This window comes from Anolis carolinensis, chromosome 5, assembly GCF_035594765.1.
Source record: "Anolis carolinensis isolate JA03-04 chromosome 5, rAnoCar3.1.pri, whole genome shotgun sequence".
NCBI lineage: Eukaryota > Metazoa > Chordata > Lepidosauria > Squamata > Dactyloidae > Anolis > Anolis carolinensis.
The window spans coordinates 98,483,306-98,502,675 of record NC_085845.1 but is presented as its reverse complement, the minus strand read 5'-3'; the positions used below and the strand labels follow the sequence as shown (position 1 = coordinate 98,502,675).

Here is a 19,370-nt window from a genome sequence, read left to right as displayed (position 1 = left end):
ACAGTGTAGAAAGAGCCTCACTCTCTGATTTCACATGTTTGTCAGCATGCCAGCAGTGAAGCTGAAAGGACCCATCACACCAAGGTAGGTAACAGGAATAATGCAGGATATGGAGCTAGTGATGGGTTTTACCTATTAATAAATAGCTATGGGTGAGAGCATCACAAGGAAGAGGCAGATGGGCAGCAGGATAGACATGGTGAGATGTGACACTAGTTTGCCTGCCTAGTACAATAAAGTCCATAGTGGTCGTGTGTGCTTAATTTCAGCAGTTAAATTGCAATTCCCATTTGATACATTTTATTCTAATTTTATCCACTAATTTCAACATGAAGGAACATTGCTTAAACAGATAAAAAGTAAAACTTCCCAAGCATGTCAATTTTTTCATGTTATATTTCGATTTCAGAAGTCCCAATGTTGAATCCTAAAGGGAAAAGACTGACATCAATGCATTTGCTGGATTTCTTTCTAAACATTAAATCTTCGTAAGAAATCTTTCTGACCTGACTTTGATGAACATGGGCAATCTTTCCAAATATTATAAGGCAAATAGTTTGCCCTATATGGTGACAAGGTGAATGTCTGCAGTGGGAATACACGTATTTTGCATGCAGGAAACAGGGATCCATGGCTCTTTCAGGAGCTTTACTAAACTCCTTTGTATTGATCTTACTTTACTTCTGTAGTATAATTTAAAAGGGGGTAGGAAAAAAGAAGGAGATTGATTATGAGGCCGTTCTGAGTCCCCACCCCCTTGGGGGTGAGAAGGACAGGATATAAATGTCTGAAACGCAGACAAGCTGTACCCCATTGATCCATCACGTTCTGACAGTGTCCATCTTTCTGACCCACCTGCCTCTATTCTGACTCTGCCCCAAGAAACCAGATTTCTCTAGCCTAGATTCTCGATCCATCAAAATTTTGCTACCTCCATTCTAGTCAAGAAGGTCCTAGACCTATCTAGGGCCCTTCTGCTACTACCACCACCAGTACCAATGTTTTTAGTAATTTGTATGGAATCTGTTCCCCACAAATACAGGAAGAGAACATGAAGTACAATTTGAACTGCAGTCAGTCCTGTGATCTACCAAAGAGACATCAAACATCTCACCACAAAAAAACCATGGCTTCTAGGAATCTACATTAATAGAAAACTGTTCCAGAAATAAGCCTATTTTTTCAATCAAACAATTAGATAAATAAGGTTTGAATGATGAAGTATAAACTAAAGTGTATGTCATAAGTGACAGACTGGGTCTAAAAAATGTTAGTTACTAGGAGACAAAGGAGGCCCATCCACAGCTATAAGGCTATTATTTTATTTAGTTTTATATATATATATATATATATATATATATATATATATATATATATATATATATATATTAAAAAACATACATAGTTGGAAAAAGGTATACTTAAAATTACTGTGAAATAAATACATATTTTAGTAATTACAGTGGAGATATATTATACATATAATTGGCAGTATACAGTAGATTCTAGATGTAAATACAGATTGCTATCATTGATTTTCTTTTAATAATGAAATAAATGGTGGATTGGGCAAGTGGACACCCTTGTATGCTGTACTGCATTTTTGAGTATTGTATTTAAGGAGCCACGTGACCATTTATTGTTCTTTTATTATCTTTTTTGTTGTTGTTTATTTTATCCTTTCTTGCCTGTAGACCAAATAAAGGGTATACTTACCATCACTTTATTTATTTACTAGCTGTGCCCGGCCACGCGTTGCTGTGGCATTGTCTAGTGGTGTCTGTATTTTATAGGCAGTGTGGAAGAGGCCTAAGTGAGGCCTAACTTTGCCTGTCCCCTGGGCTGAATGGGTTGCTAGGAGACCAAGTGGGCAGAGCTTAGCCTTCTAACTGGCAGCAATTGGATAAAAACAATTATTCCTCTCCCTCTAATTAGGACTTTATTTTTCTTTTCTTTTTGTTGTATCAACCTAGAGGCGTGGATGAGGGGTTGTGCTGTCAATTTTCGAGGTTGTGGGGTGTTTAGTTTTGTTGTTTTGTCGGTCGCCAGGATTCCATCACTCTTTTATATATATAGATTTATTTATTTATTTATTATTTACCACATTTATACTCAGCCCTTCTCACCCCGAAGGGGACTCAGAGTGGCCTTACAATAGGCAACAATTCGACAATCCGCACAAATACATACAATAAATAAACAAATACATTAAAATCCAAAAAGTTAAAAACATCAAACTTGAGACATTAAAACAGTTAATTAAAACCATGTGGTCCAAAATCATAATCCAGAGCCAATCCATTTTTATTGCACTATTTCATATTCATTTATTGCATTGTTTGAAATTTACTGACCAAAGGCTTGGTCCCATAGCCACATTTTTAATTAATTGTACCGTTTTCTCATTTTTCAAATCTTAGATAATTACTGCATCAAAGTTAGGATGGTTCTACAGAGGCACAAAATGCATCCCTGAACTGACATAAAACATACCAGTTTGGGGCTGCATTATGGCTAGACAGGAGTGCTTTCAGCATGGCTGGGAACAGAGCTGGTTTAATCACAGTATGTAATACATCTACTAGAGTTATGATTCTCAACTGTTGGTCCTCCAGGTGTTTTGAACTTCATCTCCCACAATTCCTAACAGCTGGTAAACTGGCTGGGATTTCTGGGAGTTGACATCTAAAACACTTGGAGGACCAAATGTTGAGAACCACTGCTTTAGAGCAATATTACCAAAACAATTAATTTCAACTTTGAATGTTTCTTTCATAGAAATGTAGTTATTCCATCCCTACAACATTATGGCTAGTTCTATGTGTGTTTACTTACAAGTATGTTTAATGGGACATATTATTTATCTACATTTACGCATCTGGCATTTGGATGCAAGACTGCAGCCTCTGGTTATAATGAAAAAGCTGAAAATAGACTAGACTGAGATCATGTTTGTATAGGAATGGATTTAATTATTCAGAATAAGGAACAACTAACTTGAGAGGAGAGTCTGTACACACTCGGCACTTTTGTTCATACTACTTGAATGCAGAAGATGATACAAATATAATGCCTGGATAGTTTTTATATTACAGTAGAGTCTCACTTATCCAGCACTCGCTTATCCAATGTTCTGGATTATCCAATGCATTTTTGTAGTCAATGTTTTCAATATATTGTGACATTTTGGTGCTAAATTCATAAATACAGTCATTACTACATAGCATTACTGTGTATTGAACTACTTTTTCTGTCAAATTTGTTGTATAACATGATGTTTTGGTGGTTAATTTGTAAAATCATAACCTAATTTAATGTTTAATAGGATTTTCCTTAATCTCTCCTTATTATCCAACATATTCACTCATCCAATGTTCTGCCGGACCGTTTACATTGGATAAGCGAGACTCTACTGTATATACTACTTATAGCATCTTTATATCTAGGTAGCAATCTAGTCTGTTCCCCTGATGAACTCATTTTTTACTGCCATTATGTCCTGGCCAAGAAATACAAAATCTTTGCATAAATGTGATATATGCATATAGTGGCTGATTCGCTGCATAGACTGATTTTGCTCTTGCATTCTTGCTGGAGTGTCCCACCTCAGTCTGGGTCTTCTGAGTCAGCCTGGCCTCCTTCCTACACTTTGGCTCAGTTCCTTGAATTCTGTATCCCAACACTGTGCTGTGGGCTCTTCTGTCTGAAGGTTTCCTTTTCTCATAGTTCTAATACAGTATAGCTGAGCATAGGTACGGACATGACCTAAGCCCTTTGCTATCTTTTCATGAATATATATTTGTGGAATGGAAACCTTGCCATTATCTGCAATGACTTTTCTGTTCTTAGCAGAAAATTATCTTCTTTGTGGCAAGGCTCAACTAGTCAACAATATGCCTCACCTCTTCTGGAAGACATTTTGGATACATATAAACCAAATATTTAGGTTTCAACAGCCACACACCTCCAGAGCTAACTCATGCCCTTAAAAATAGCACATGAAAGAGAATGTATGACAATATAATGTGGTTTTACTCCTTCTTATTCTTAAAAAAAATTCTGGGAAACAACATTGTTTGCGGGATTGTTTGATTGGGATGTGGAAACTTTCATCGTTGATCCAAATATGGTTCAAGTCTGTAGCGATCAATGTGGGGGAAACAGCTACCATTTGGCAGATGTTTTGTGGCCAAGAGGATTACAAATGCTTCGATGATCTTAATCCAGTTCCCACTGTGCAACTTGCCACATCACAGAATACCACCACCACAACTGGCAGTCCAATTGTCAGCTGGAGCAAGTTGGCCAGGGCTTAAATAAGCACAGGGAAAGTAGAACAACAACATGAGTATGCCTAGAGGTTGCCCTTGTAGGTCATGGATGAGACACAAAGATGAGGCTGATATGGAAAATCCACATTACATTGTGGGTGGAAAATGGTACAGCTTCTGTCAAACTTTGTACAAATAACACATTACTGTATATTATACTTATATTTCAAAGCAGGCTACAAAATGGAACCTAAAATACATATTGATCATTGTTGAGGTAGCCAGTCATTAGTCAATTAATGACTTGATTGGTGATTAGGACTTAAGACCAACTTTTCTCCAACCAAGACTAACATTTCCTTTTTTTGGTATTGTTGTTCTATGCTTTTAAATAATTGTAGTGATCCTGAGGCAAACTTATCATAGAATCTCTTGGTAAGATAGATTCAGAGGAGGTTTCCCATTGCCCTCCAGTAAGAATGGAAGAGTATGATTTTCTCAAAGAGGGCTCCATATCTGAGAGCTTATTTGAATTCTGTAGTCCTCATCCAATACTCGAACCCTACTATTACACAGTGAGACAACAGGCAGCAGAAGTTCAGGTGTAAAAAGCAACAGCACTATGTTTGAAGAGACAGTGGCACATCACATGTAACCTGCTTTGCACGAAGCCGGCTTGCTGTCTTCAGATATGACGGAACACACTGTTCCTGTTCCAGTCTAGTCATCTTTTGTGTGAATGCGGCCACCGTTTTGCCCTTAACCTCAGGTAGCCTTTTATACAATAAACCTCCCATCTGATTTGACCCTCTGCTTGGATAAAGGGGTGAACATCGTGACTGGAAGTGATTTTTGACTAACTTTAAAACACCTTATAACAGGTCTGGGAAATTACCCCAAGACTCCCACAGTTGCTCATCCTGACACAGAGCACCTTGCATGGTTTGAATATGCACCCAAGACCACACTGCACAATCCTCAGCAGCAAGAAGTGATCTTACGGTAGACATGACCAACTGCAAAGGATTACCTGAAGCAAAGAAGTTTAAAAACAGACTGGTGTAATTAACTGAAGTCAGTGGAATTATGCCAGGGATGGATTTGGCATAAGCAGCCTATAATTGTCCCCACTACAAGTGGAGAGAAATTATTTCACTGCATTAAGTAGCATCAGTCATCACCTCAATTATCTTCTGATATGTCTTAAAGTGCATACAACCTGTGCCAGGTACTGCTGTAAGGCTCAGAAAGATTTTCTTATTAAGTACAAGGAACAATAGCAACTGTTGGCCAGCCAAAGACATGATACTCCTTGGAACACATATTATGCAATATTAAGAAAAAGCAAAACAGGAGCTTAGGTTACCAGCAATAATAGAGGCTTAAATTGAGTGACTAATAAATGCAATAGGAGCATTCATGAAAGGTCACATTAATTTCTGGTGTGGAGACAGAAAAATGGGAAATTTCATGTGGCAGAAGCACTAAAGTAGAATTTGACAAGGATTCCTTTAAGAGACTTGTTCTCTTGGTGTACTTTGGGCAGGGATGTTAAGATCATTCTAATTTCATATCATTGTTTCTCTGAAATGAACTTGCATTTTGTCTATCCTTCTTTCATACTGGATTGTGAGCTTTTGTGTATTCATAATGCACTTAAATCCATAGGTTCTTTGTGTATTTTTCCTGTGTGCATTTATTTCCACATTTTAAACCATTTTTACATTTCCCATCAACTAAAGTTTTTTGCATATTGTTTAGAATTGCCTTTCAAAATGCATCGTTCTGTGTGTAATTTAATTCTCTGAAATGCCCCATAGTTCTCAGAAATGTGTGAATTCTCAAGGTGAGGTGTGATTTGTCCTGCCCACATTTGCAGATTAAGGTAAAATGAAGAATTGTTCCTTCTCATCTACTTAGAGCATTTGATCTATTTGTTTCTACGCAGAAAGTGGATACATGCCACTACAATAGGTAGCCAAGTCTTCATAGATTCAGAGATATACTTAAGGATGGCTACCATCCACATATGGTAAAGCAAAAAGAGTCAAAGAACTTGGTTATTTTCTGTAGTGACATACACAGTAGAGTGGAGAGTGAGCCCTGGAGCAACAGTGGCTGGGAGATAAAGATACAGCAACTACATAGCGCACACATACTGGGACGGCCTTTGCAAGTTGCAGCAACAAATACATTCATCCTTGGAAGGTAACAAGCAGCTGTCTGGAAGCAACAACATTTTATTTTCCATAGTGGTATCTAACAGGGTAATACATGTAAGATTTAGATTTGGCCCTTCCATTCCCTTTGCTGTAAGAGGGGAAGTCTTGGATTTATATTATTATGAAAGTAGACCAGAGCTTCCCAAACCTTTCATGTTGGTGACATTTTTTAAGACGTGCATTCTTTCGCAACACAGTAATTCATTTTTACTAGCAAACCGGAAGTTAAATCAACTCCATATAAGATTTTCATAATAATAATTTTTTAAAAAAAAAAATTTAAAAAAATTTTTTAATTAAAAAATTTTTTTTTTATATCCCGCCCCATCTCCCCAAAGGGACTCGGGGTGGCTCACAACAGGGACAAGACCGAACAACGACACAACATATTTGACAAAACTTAAAACATTTCAACGATACACAAAATAATATAATGGACAATACATTAAAAACCAAGTAGATAAAATCAGAGTAATTAAAAGCGAACCAGCGGGGACAGGTTTCATAAAGTGCTATATCATGGAAATGAATAACAGTGATAAAGTGCCGTACGGTTTTATAAACATAAAGAAGTATTCTGATGACAACTCTACTGGGCATATTCATTCAAACATGCTCCGGAACAACCATGTTTTCAATTCCCGGTGGAAAATGGGCAAGGAAGGAGCTAACCTGATCTCCTTGGGAAGAGAGTTCCAGATCCGGAGGGCCACTGCCGAGAAGACCCTCTATTATATATTCATACAATATATATACATATATAAAGTTCATCCAAATGCCAAAACATTTTATGGAGTTATTAACTCGATCTAGATTTGATCAGCTTGATACAATGATCAGATATGGGAGATTTAACAGTATCCCATATAATGAATGGATTTGGCTCTGCAGAGCACACATATTTGATTGTAAATTGTATCAAAAGTTGAGAGACTTGTATCACACATCAGAACAACACATTTTAGGCATGGCCAGGACCCAAAAATAATATAAAACAGCTCTGTATTTAAGCAAAAATACATTTGAGAACCACATAAGTGGGGCTGATTGGGGTAAATTGTAGGGGTGATAAGGAAATATGATGTGTACACTCTGTTTTATCATATTTATTTATTGTATTGTTGCAAGTGTTTTATTTAACTTAATATATAGAGTGTAATCAAATCTTATAAAGGCTTGTTGTTTGGTTTGGTATTGTGATAGTAAGAGCTAATCAACAAAAATTATTATTATATAAGATTCAATCGAAACTAAGCGAACATTGTTCCTTGTAAGGAAGACTTCCAGTCGTTCACCTTCCACCAGCCTAACTTTTTTTAAAGTATTGCTTCTCATTTGGCAAGAAATAAGAAGTAAGAGAATATGAGGAAACTGATGTGTGTGAGTATCAGCAGGTGTTAAAATATACAGGACATACAGGGTAATTTCCCTCTTCTCTCTTTTATTTTAAAAAATCATTTACAACAACCATATAGGCCATCTTCAGTGAGGGACGTATCTACTATCAAATCAAAATTTGTCAATACCTGGCTTACACATGATGGCCTACAACAGTGGTTCTCAATCTGGGATCCCCAGATGTTTTTGACCTACAACTCCCAGAAATCCCAGTTTACCAGCTGTTAGGATTTCTGGGAGTTGAAGGCCAAAAACATCTGGGGAACCCCAGGTTAAGAACCACTGGTCTACAAAGATAGAGAAATCAAATTATTTATTGCTTTAAAGGCCACAATACCGTACAGGCAGTCCCTGAGTTACAAACATCTGACTTACAAACTAATCACAGTTAATCATGAAAGTGAGACAACAGGAAGTGAGAGAAAGGGAAATTCACTACTGAAAGGATTTATCATGGGGAAAAAGTATCTCAAGTGGAACTTTATCACCAATCCTTGCTTACACAACAAGCCAAGTTTTTCAAAACCCAATTATCACAGGAACAGAAAGTGAGGTGAAATCTTCTGAACAGGGGCACAGATAGCAAAACAAACACCACAAGGCGTTAAGCCTTCCCTGTGCTATCCAAAACTTTTGTATATGTGTGTGGAGTTACACTTTAAAAATGTACCTGTTCCGACTTCCATGCAAATTCAATGTAAGAACAAGCTTACAAAACCTATTTTGTTTGTAACTTTGTTACTACCTGTACATGAAATGCCAAAGATCTGTAATTTCTACCCTTTCTCCCAAAAAACATAAATATGAGGGTATTGGATAAGCAAATCATCTCTCTCCCCAAAACTGCTGTTTGACGTACGGGGCACACACAGAAATGCCATGCAGCCTGCAGGCATATATTCTGCATTGTCTGATTAATATGACATTTATATCTGCAAAAAGGAGAAAGTAAGTTCTTTTGTTAAATTTCTGATCCCCATCAAACAATATTTCATGCAAAACCATAACAAGCAAAACATCCATTGTCAACAGTAGAGCACTAAACATTGAACCTAGTCATTTGGTTAATCAGTCGGGTCAAAGAACAGGTCACTCATCAAGTAAAACTATTTCACTAATATCCCTATTACTGAATTGTTTGGGAGACAGGGGGTTGAATAAGTGGGCATATCAGATTCTTCTCCTTACACAACCAGTTCTGTATTCATAAATGGACTCAGTCCTTTCAGCATACCTTACTTGCAGTCATACACATAGCCCACAGGTTTCACCACTATCTTTCTGAGTACATGTGGGAACTTGTCATCTCCCACCTAATACCTTTACAATCACATCTTATTGGCTGCCATTGCAGGCAAAATGGTCCAAGCCTCAAGATCAAAAATGGTTTCCCTCAATATTTTAAAAAATTCAGCAATGATTTTAACACTCATTGTTTTATCATAAAATGCTGATCACTTTAAAATTCTGGGTAATAATTGATATTCTGCATATCAATTTCTTTTGTTAAGTTTGAGGAAGCCATGTTGAGAAGGCTAGCCATTTGGGGCTATTATTGATAGCTTGAATGAGTTTTTAAAATAATTTAGTAATACTTTCATTTCATAATATTCTTCAAGTATTTAACTGTAAATAAATTCATTTCCTTTAACAAGTTGCCATCAACACATTTGTATAAAGCAAATGTTCCACGGCAATGACAGGCCTGTAGTCAGGATTTTGATTGGTGGAGGGGGGGGGGGCTGAGTCTGAGTGAGAGAGGATCTACCCTAGCAAACCTTTTCTATCATTTTCCCAATACCCCCATGCATATGGGATATATTGAGCATGGTGATCAGATTATGATATGAATAAACATAATAATACCAGTAAGGCCTTCTCACGGACCACCCTGAGAATTTCAGGGGGGGGGGGAGTGAAGCCCCTCAAGCCCACCCACCCCCCGCCCCCCACCCCCCCGCTACGTGCCTCGGTTCTGAGAAGAACCAAAAGCATGTTGTATGTGTATAGCCATATACTTAGATTCCTTTATGTTAGGAATCAAGCATGACACAGATCCCAATCTGGGGCTTGACAGATGTCAAGCAAGGGTTTTGCCTATTCACCACAATTTTGATTAAAGAGTAGAACATCAGGAGGAATTTCAGCCATACCAGCAAGGAAGTGTCTTTCCACTGGTCAGCAGGAACAAGCCACATTGTACCACCTGGTTGTATGAAGAATCCTGCTTCAGGATACTTAGTGGTCTAAGTGGGTTTTTTTAAGAATAGATAATATGTGGTTCTCCAGAGGTTACTGGCCTCTACTTCCTGTTAGCCATAGTCAGAGGAATTTTGGAGAAATTGTGATCTGTGGAAAGGAATTGCCTTGTTAGAAATCATAAACTTTTGGGGAAATGATGCCATAACCTTTTGGGAAATGGAAATCTCCATAACCTTTTGGAAAATAGCATTCACCACCATTTTGGGAAAATCAGAAATCTCCCTGAGAAGAGTTAAAAACTTGCTTGAGTCAACCTTCTCCTTAGTTGTAAATAAAATATCAACTAGTATTCATACAAGGCAATTGGGTTTCTCTGCTGTTAAACTAATATACCTAGATATTGCTTTGAACTGTTAGGGACAAAGATTCGCCAATACACAAACACACACATACAGAGTTTCGGATGTGTTACAAAATCATCTACTCTCCCTTAAAACATCTTGGTTTAAATCATGCTCTCAAGAGACAAAGTAGACTTATTTAAAAGTAACATAATTTACTCACAAACTTCATATATTCAGCATACAGGTACATTGCTTATCAGTCCAGTTTCAGATAGAATTTGAAGTAGTTTCTTTGTGCAGATAACACAGGGCACCTTTCTCATAATCAACAGTCTATAGTCTAAAGCAGTGTTTCTCAACCTCAGAAATCCTAACAGCTGGTGAACTGGCTGGAATTTCTGGGAGTTGTAGGCCAAAACACCTGGGGACCCACAGGTTGAGAACCACTGGTCTAAACCTCTGGTCTGAAAGTCTAATAGAGTGTCTGTTCTCTAAAGACTACTAAGCTGTACTGTTTCTACATTCGAAATCTAATGGTCCTCTGCCTTTCTAAAATGGAGTCTGAGACTGAATAGTCCCAGATCTGGTCATATAGTCTGTAGCCCCTCCCACAACATAGAGTTAAGGAAAACTGCATACCAATACACACATATACAATACAGTAAGCAACCTGAATTATATACAAACAAATAACTAGTGGAGGATTGAAGAAGGTTGCTATTTCCAATGAGAAATAATGGGCATTGCGATCCAGCAACATCTGGGGAACTGCCCCTTCCCTATCTGTGAACTAAAAAGTTCTGCTAGTGATATTACTTATGACAGCTGAATGTACAGTCAGAGTACGCATCTCGACAGGTATACTTGCCTGTTCTGACTGTCACTCCTCTCCAGCTACAGTAGAGTCTTGCTTATCCAAGCTCCATTTATCCAAGGTTTTGTATTGTCCAACGCAGTTTGCCTTTTAGTAGTCAATGTTTTTGTAGTCAATTTTTCAATAAATTGCGAGCTTTTGGTGCTAAATTCATAAATACAGTAATTATTACATAACATTATCATGTACTGAACTGCTATCCATTTGTTGTAAAGCATGATGTTTCGGTGCTTAATTTGTAAAATCATAACATAATTTGATGTTTAATAGCTTTTCCTTAATCCCTCCTTATTATCCAACATGTTCGCTTATCCAATGTTCTGCCGGCCCGTTTATGTTAGATAAGTGAGACTCTACTGTAATATTTTCAGAAACATAACCTTCTGGGACCTTTTGGAGAAAAGCACTGTTAGCGCTGCCACATAGATTTGCCCCCCTCCTCACACACATTCTCTGTTGTGCTTCACCCCAGTCAGCCCCCAACTTGATAGGAGGAGGCTCTTTATTCTTGATTTCACTTGCATGGCAAAGTTTCCAGTAGACTGTGACCCTATTCAAAACAGTGGTATAGTGTATCAAGGCTTGCAGGGGCAGAGCACCAGAGCTTTCTGATCAGCAGGGGTGTTGAAACCTTGCCCTGTCCCAAGCCCTTCTTCCTGTTCCCTCTGAGGGCCCTTCCACACAGCCATATAACCCAGAATTATCAAGGCAGATAATCCACAATATCTGCTTTGAATTGGGTTATCTGAGTCCATACTGCCATATAATCTAGTTCAATGAGGATTTTACACAGCTGTGTGGAAGGGGGCTTCATTCAACTGTAATCCGAACAATAACTGGAGAAGGGGGTGGATGTTCCCACTGATGTGACCTAACTGAATTGTAATGCAAAGTTTTTCATGGCATTGAACAGGCACTCAAGACCCATTGGTTATGAACAGCTCCTGCTCCTGGCAGAGATGAAAACCTATGGAACTAGTTCAATGATAGGGATCAGTATAGTTGTCTGCATGAGGGGAATCTCCAGGGAGTGAGGATAGTATCTGGCTATCTCAATGAATGCATAATCTTCAGTACTGACCACTCTACAACTGATGAGAAGGACTTCATTGCACTATGTTTGCCAGCTTGTTTGGTCGGTTAGCTGATGCCTAGGAGATTCTAATAAACTAACATCAGAAGCTCTGAAAGGAAAGCAAGGAACAAAATTTGGGTTTGCCCTTAGAAACAATAGGGTTTTTTTCGTGTCAAGAGCGATTTGAGAGACTGCAAGTCGCTTCTGGTGTGAGAGAATTGGCCATCTGCAAGGACGGTGCCCAGGGGATGCCCGGATGTTTTTGATGTTTTACCATACTATGGGAGGCTTGAAAACATTTCCAGCCCCTATACTATTCTTTCCAAGAAGCAGCTGGCATTGGCATTTGAAGAAGAACATACCCTAAATTTCAAGGGCCCATCTGAGTGGAAAAGTAGGACAGTCATACAAATAATGAAGAGCGTGATGCAGTCAAAGGGATGCTGTTTGTAGATTTTCTTCCAATTGCTAATTAAATGCATTGAATTTTTTGCTTTGTCACTGAAATCAATGAGACTCTCTCTCTTCTTCTTTTTCTTTTTTACTTTGGCCTAGATCATGTTTGATCATTTCTTCCAAGCTGCTTACTTTTCTTTCCAGTCTCTTCCCTTGGCATGTTTAAAAATACAAACAAAATGCATCAGTGAAAATAAAGTTCCAGACAAATGTCCCTCTTTCAACTCCTTCCTAACAATGCTACATTCACCCATCCTTTTCACCTCAAACAAATGAATCCCTGGCTTTTAAGAGCCCACCAAGGCCCCATCTACAGTGCCATATAATCTAGTTTCTGATCGCAGATTATCTGCTTTGAACTGGATTATGTGGCAGTGTAGGATCATATAATCCAGTTCAAAGCAGAACTGGGATCAGATACCGGATGATATGGCAGGGTAGATCCACCCCAGGCATGTAGCCGGGTTGGGGTGGGGTGGGGTGGGGGGGCTTGAGGGGCTTCAGCCCCCCCCCCCCAAATTCTCAGGATGGTCTGCGAAAAGGCCTTACATTTATTATTTAAACTGTTATGTGTATTCATATTATGATCTGATCACCATGCTCTATATATCCCATATGCATGGGGGTATTGGGATAACAATACAAAAGGTTTGCTAGGGTAGATCCTCTCTCATTCAGACTCAGCCCCCACCCACCCCTGAACCAAAATCCCACCCCCCAAATCAAAATCCTGGCTACGGGCCTGATCCAGCCTAATCTGGGATAAGTAGATAATCTGGGATCAGATCCTGGGTGATAAAGGGAAGTGTAGATCCAGCCTAAGAGGTGAAGGGTGCACTATTACATCAGGGGCAGTTCAGTATAAGGAAGTCTAAAACGATGCATGGAGGGAGAGGATATGTGCTTTCATGTCACCTGTTGACTTATGGCGACTTATACCTTTCATTGGGTTTTCTGAAGCAAGGAATAATCTTGGGAAAATTGGCCCCACAAAATGTATACTTAAAAAAAAAAGATGATGAAGCCATTCTGAGGCAAGAAAACTAAATAGCACCAAGACCAAAACAATATTCCTGAAGTCTGAAACAGTTTGTCAGGCATCATAAATCAGAGTCCAAAGCCAAGTCAAAATACAATCCAAAGAGATGTGAGAAAAATCTAAACAAAGAATAATGTAATCATAAGACAAATCAAATAATCTCACTAATAGTTCCTTTGATGCCACTGTTGAGGTGGACAAAAAGAAAAGAGACTGAACTCAAACTGCAATAGCAATATGTTCCAGTGAAGGAAGGGCTGCAATCAAAATGCTAAACTAATAGCTCCAGATAGGTTTTGAATGATGCACTTCACAGGCACAGAGAATCCATCTATGTCCATCACAAAAATCATGAAACATAAATCCCCCTAAGGGTGCTCTGTTCACACTGAGGATTCCTCCAAGCCAAGCATTTGGGACCTGGTTTTATTTCCAACATTTGTATCTCACCCTTCTCACCCGAAGGGTTGTCCCCAAAATTCAGAAACAGGTGGGAAGCAGTACTATTTGCAGCTCCCCGTTTCTTCCACATATAATGGGATGTTGAAATAAATGTTAGGATATACTGCATCTATGACAGAGCTTACTGGAGACAAGGAATGAGACAGAAGTACTTCAAAAAGACCTAGTGCTTCTACATGCTTTTTCAAAGATATACCTGGTAAGATTACCCAAAAAAGCTATGATAGAACAGACCAAACATCCATCTTGTCCAGCATCATGCTATTCATAACTGCCAACAAAATGGTTCCTGTCCCCTATGGTTCCTCTACTTTTGCCAAAGAAAGAGGTTTTGTGTAAACATTAATACATTGCATGGATCTGCCTTATCTGCCTTTAAAGTCCTCTTACTTAGTGGGCATCACTACATCTTGTAGTGAAGAACTCTTTGAACTTTGCATTATGTGTAGAAATACATTCTTTTCTCCATTCTAAATCTCCTGCTACCTTTTCATCATAAGTCCTCGAGTACTACTGTTAGGAGGAGGGAAGAAAAATGTCCACCTTTCTCCTTTCTCCACACCAAGTATCAGCCTCTCTCAAACCACTGTTATTTCCCTCTATAGAGTGAAAACTCCTCAGGGCAGGCACCTGTTTTTCTCCCCAGCTTTTTTTTTTTTATGTAAAGCATCATACTTTTGGCAAACAAACCAATAATGGCAACACAGCACTCTAGGCAATATTTTCACCTCGGCAGAAGACAAATAAGAAAACAAAACATTGACATCTTAGAGGGCAGAGAGAAAAACAAACCATTAGTCCTAGTTCAGAGCCTGTTCCTCAGACTGCTGTGAAAGTTGTGCTATTGTTACTTGAAAATACATTAGGATTATAGTGCAGTGTAATAGGGTAACAAATAGAGTTAGTAATCTTTAAACCAATTGATGCATGAACTTCAACATATCTAACTCTGAATAGGACTGAGCACAGAACCGGGTTGCTTCTCATTCTGATATTATGTCCATGTTACATGCATGCATGTATATGAAAGGAGCATAGGCATGTTGACACAATTATTCTACATCTGCCATCCTTCTTAAAACCTGCAGAATGTATCACACACAAATGCTACAGTGTGAGATGTCATGTTTTTCAACAAAATGTTTTGGACTTCAGTTCTGGAAATCTACTCCAGGAATTATTCTATTGTTGTATTTTATTCTAAACCAGTGGAGAATAATGTTTTAGAATAGAAAGTCAAAAATAAACACTAGAGCAAAAATATAGAAATCATCAGTAAAAAAAAAATTCTAATTACTTCCTAATCATCAAATAATAGCAATAGTTAAATCAATACTTAAACATGTGATGTAATTATAACATTTCAAAATTATGATTATATTCCTCAGTTAAAATATTATGCATTGCTTACTCGTGCAAGTGAGAAAACATATAACACTCAGGAGAAAGGAAACTACCCAAATGATCTGAATTTCCAACAAGCAAGTAAAGTAAAGAAGCATTTACTTCCTTCAGAATACTAATATTCCTCAGAAAGAGACCCCAGAAAGGAAATAGGCAGACAGCTTCTGCCAAGCTTTAATCTTCAAAGGTTGCCATTACTAAACCAGGGAAAGTACATTTACCCACAACACACACACACACATCCCACAAGTTCAATAGGGTACTTTCTATTCAACATGGAAATAACACACAGGAAATCCAACCCAGGGAGTTGCATCAGTTCTCAAAATGGAAGCAAGTGCTTCACAGAAAGCATATCAAATCACCTACAATGGCAATGGAATGAAACCATAATAATATGTAGCACATTGTCCTTGTCAACACATTTCTCATAAAATTTCTTTTTTAAAAAATTGAGTTTAAAAGTCGTGATAATAATCACGACTAGATTAGATATTCCATTGATCAAGATTAAAAAATGAACATGGAAGGCTTACTGATTACAGTAGAAGAGCTTTGAGGATATGCTTTGAGACCCTTCCAGACAGGCCCTATATCCCAGGATCTGATCCCAGGTGTTGTGCTTTAAACTGGGAGTCTGCACTGCCAGATAATCTGGGATAAACAGAAAACCTGGGATCAGATCCTGTCTGGAAGGGCCCTAACTCTCCCTTTTAAGCCTATGGCAATGCATTTTCAGCCCTAGGAATCCTTATCCATTTTTTAGCATATACAGGATCACACCAGAACAGAGCTAACTATAATCAGCTAAGAACATGATTCAGCACATTGAAGTTCCACTGATCTCATCAGAAAGGTGAGCACAATGACATGGCTGAAACTATGCTCATATCACTGATGTTGTTAGAATATCTATGCAAACATATTTGCAAATATCCTTTCAGTCAGAAGTTCTCTGACTGGAACAAGATAAAGTCCCTGCAGTGAAAGCCATTGGTCAGATAGACTATGCAATGCATCCTGCTGCATAACCTGCAGGAGTTTTTAATCAGTTTTTTTTAAAAAAAAATCCTAGGAGCCATCCAAGGAGGACATCAGAAAAGTTGTTCTGTTTTACACACTAAGGCTCCTTCTACACTGTCAAATAATTCAGATTTTCAAAGCAGAAATCCACATTATCTGCTTTGAACTGGATTATATTTCATGGTTCCCGTCCCCTTGATCAGGTCATGTAAGTGTTATTTATTGCTATAATTGTATTATTTTACTTTGCTTAATAATGTGTTATTATGTTGTTATGTAATGTTTGTGTTGTTTTTATGATTGGAAACCGCCCTGAGTCCCATCCGAGAGATAGGGGGTATATAAATAAATTATTATTATTATTATTATTATTATTATTATTATTATTATTATTATTATTATTATTATTATATAAATCTATACTGCCATATAATCCAGTTCAAACCAGATAACCTGGATTTTATAAGGCAGTGCAGAAGGGGCCATAGACTCTGCAATACAAAGTCTGAATTAAGAAAGAGGGGCTGGCTGAATACAGTAGAGTCTCACTTATCCAAGCCTCGCTTATCCAAGCCTCTGGATAATCCAAGCCATTTTTGTAGTCAATGTTTTCAATATATCGTGATATTTTGGTGCTAAATTTGTAAATACAGTAATTACAACATAACATTACTACGTATTGAACTACTTTTTCTGTCAAATTTGTTGTGTAACATGATGTTTTGGTGCTTAGTTTGTAAAATCATAACCTAATTTGATGTTTAATGGGCTTTTCCTTAATCCCTCCTTATTATCCAGGATATTCGCTTATCCAAGCTTCTGCCGGCCCGTTTAGCTTGGATTGGTGAGACTCTACTGTACTTAGAAAATCGCTCCAGGGTTTTGTTTAAATGGATGTGGTAAGAAACATGACATGGGGACAAATATCATAGGAGTCTGCCTGCCATAGGAGTCAGTCTGCTAGCCCTCGATGGCGCAATGAGTGAAACCCTTGTGCAGGCAGGACTGCTGACCGAAAGGTGGGAGGTTCGAGGTTCGAATACGGGGAGCGGGGTGAGCTCCTGTCTGTCAGCGCCAGCTTCCCATGCGGGGACATGAGAGAAGCCTCCCACAGGATGGAAAAACATCAAACACCCGGGTAACGCCCTTGCAGACGGCCAATTCTCTCACACCAGAAGCAACTTGAAGTTTCTCAAGTCAAAAAAAGTCTGCCAGTGATAACTTCACATTCCTGTCCAAAGCAAAGCCACGGCCGCATCCCTTTGGAAACCACCGGCCAACGCCAAGGTTTCCCTTCCTCTTCCTGGCGAGGAGGCTCCCCCTCGCGCCCGCTTTCCCTGGGAATGATCCCGCTTCTATCGCTCCTCGCCTTTCGGACCTTATAATTATGTCACGCTGCAAAGGGAAACCACCAGCATCTGGCGTGCGGTTGAGGGAGGGGGGGGGGGGAGACGGGCTTTTGTTTCGAGGCTTTTTTGCAGACTATTTATAGCTAGGGAAACTTGGGAAGGCGAGTTTCCTAAAAGGGGGCTTTCAAGAAAATCCGGCCGGGGCTAGGGACGCCTGAAAATATTAGAACCCTTTTCCCTTTACGGGATATGCAGGGACATTCTCGGGGATTGGCGGTGAGTCGGAGACGCTCCCGTCGAGGGCTGTGTCTGGGGGGGGCACTTTGCGGAGCCCTGGATGCAGCTGGAATTGGAGGCGAGCCCGAGGGGAATCCTCCCCGCTTCTCAGTCGCCTCTGAGTCCGGACAAACCCGAAGTCCTAGTCTTAGTCCCATTCAAGTCAATGAGGCACGTTGACGCCACCGGCTTCAATGGGACGCGGCCTCAAGTCCACTCAAAGATTTCCCTCCGTTTCCTTCCCAGATATTCGCAACCGCGCTCCCCCTACCCCTTTGCGTACAGGCATCCACATGTCTTCCCCTCCCCAGTAGCGATGACTTACAGGTAACTTCCGCTGGTGAGGATGAGGAAGATCTGCGGGTAATAGACGGAGAGTAAAACGCTGCGCGAGGAGAAGAGGATCATGGTGGCCCCGGGTCTCTCTGGGCAGCACTGGGAGGGCGGAGGGAGCGTGGCCCCTTCCTGGGGAAGGAGGGAGGGAGGGAGGGAGAGGGCCCGGCGGGGCGCGACTCCCCCGCCCTCCTCCTCCTCCTCCTCTCCTCCTCCTCCTCCTCGTCCTCGTCCGCCTGCCTGCCGCTGGCCTCCTCCTTTGTGGTGCCCGAGCGGCTCCTCTGGGCGGACTGAGGGCGCTCCCGGGGGTCTGTTGCTGCTGCTCCTGCTTCTGCTCCTGCTGCTGCCGGGCGTCCTCCTCGCCGGCTCTCCAGAGGCTGCCATTGGGCGAGACCGCCCTCCCGCCTACTCTCCCAGGCCATCCGCCTCCCCTCGGGGCGTGAGCGCGCCTGTGTCCGACCGCCCAGCCACTACACCCGTCCGTCCCTCCGTCCGTCCCTTCCAGGTCCCCTTCAGAGCCTCTTTTCCCTGCCGGCGCCGAAGCAAAGAAAGAGACACATTAGAGAAGCAGCATCCTTAGCCCGCTTCCACTCTGAGCGCCGGCCCCACCGCGGAAAGCGAGGCTGCCTTCCTTCTCCACGT

The 19,370-nt window shown here is 40.0% G+C and overlaps 1 protein-coding gene across 5 annotated transcripts in view; it reads right to left on the bottom strand.

Annotated features, from left to right (window-relative positions):
• The window catches only part of wnt7b (Wnt family member 7B), a 138,467-nt gene that overhangs the window by 104,776 nt on the left and 14,321 nt on the right, over window positions 1-19,370 (bottom strand). Inside the window, exon 1 of one of the 5 annotated variants that reach the window (XM_008111379.3) lies at window positions 18,721-19,299. The exons of 1 other annotated variant lie outside the window; for it this stretch is intronic. In XM_008111379.3, coding sequence (XP_008109586.3) covers window positions 18,721-19,112 — 392 coding nt within the window. In that variant the 5' untranslated portion in view covers window positions 19,113-19,299. Of the gene's footprint in view, window positions 1-16,283; window positions 16,384-18,720; window positions 19,300-19,370 lie in introns of those variants that run through there. 3 more of the 5 variants (XM_062983594.1, XM_003221406.4, XM_008111380.2) reach the window with 3 other exon arrangements.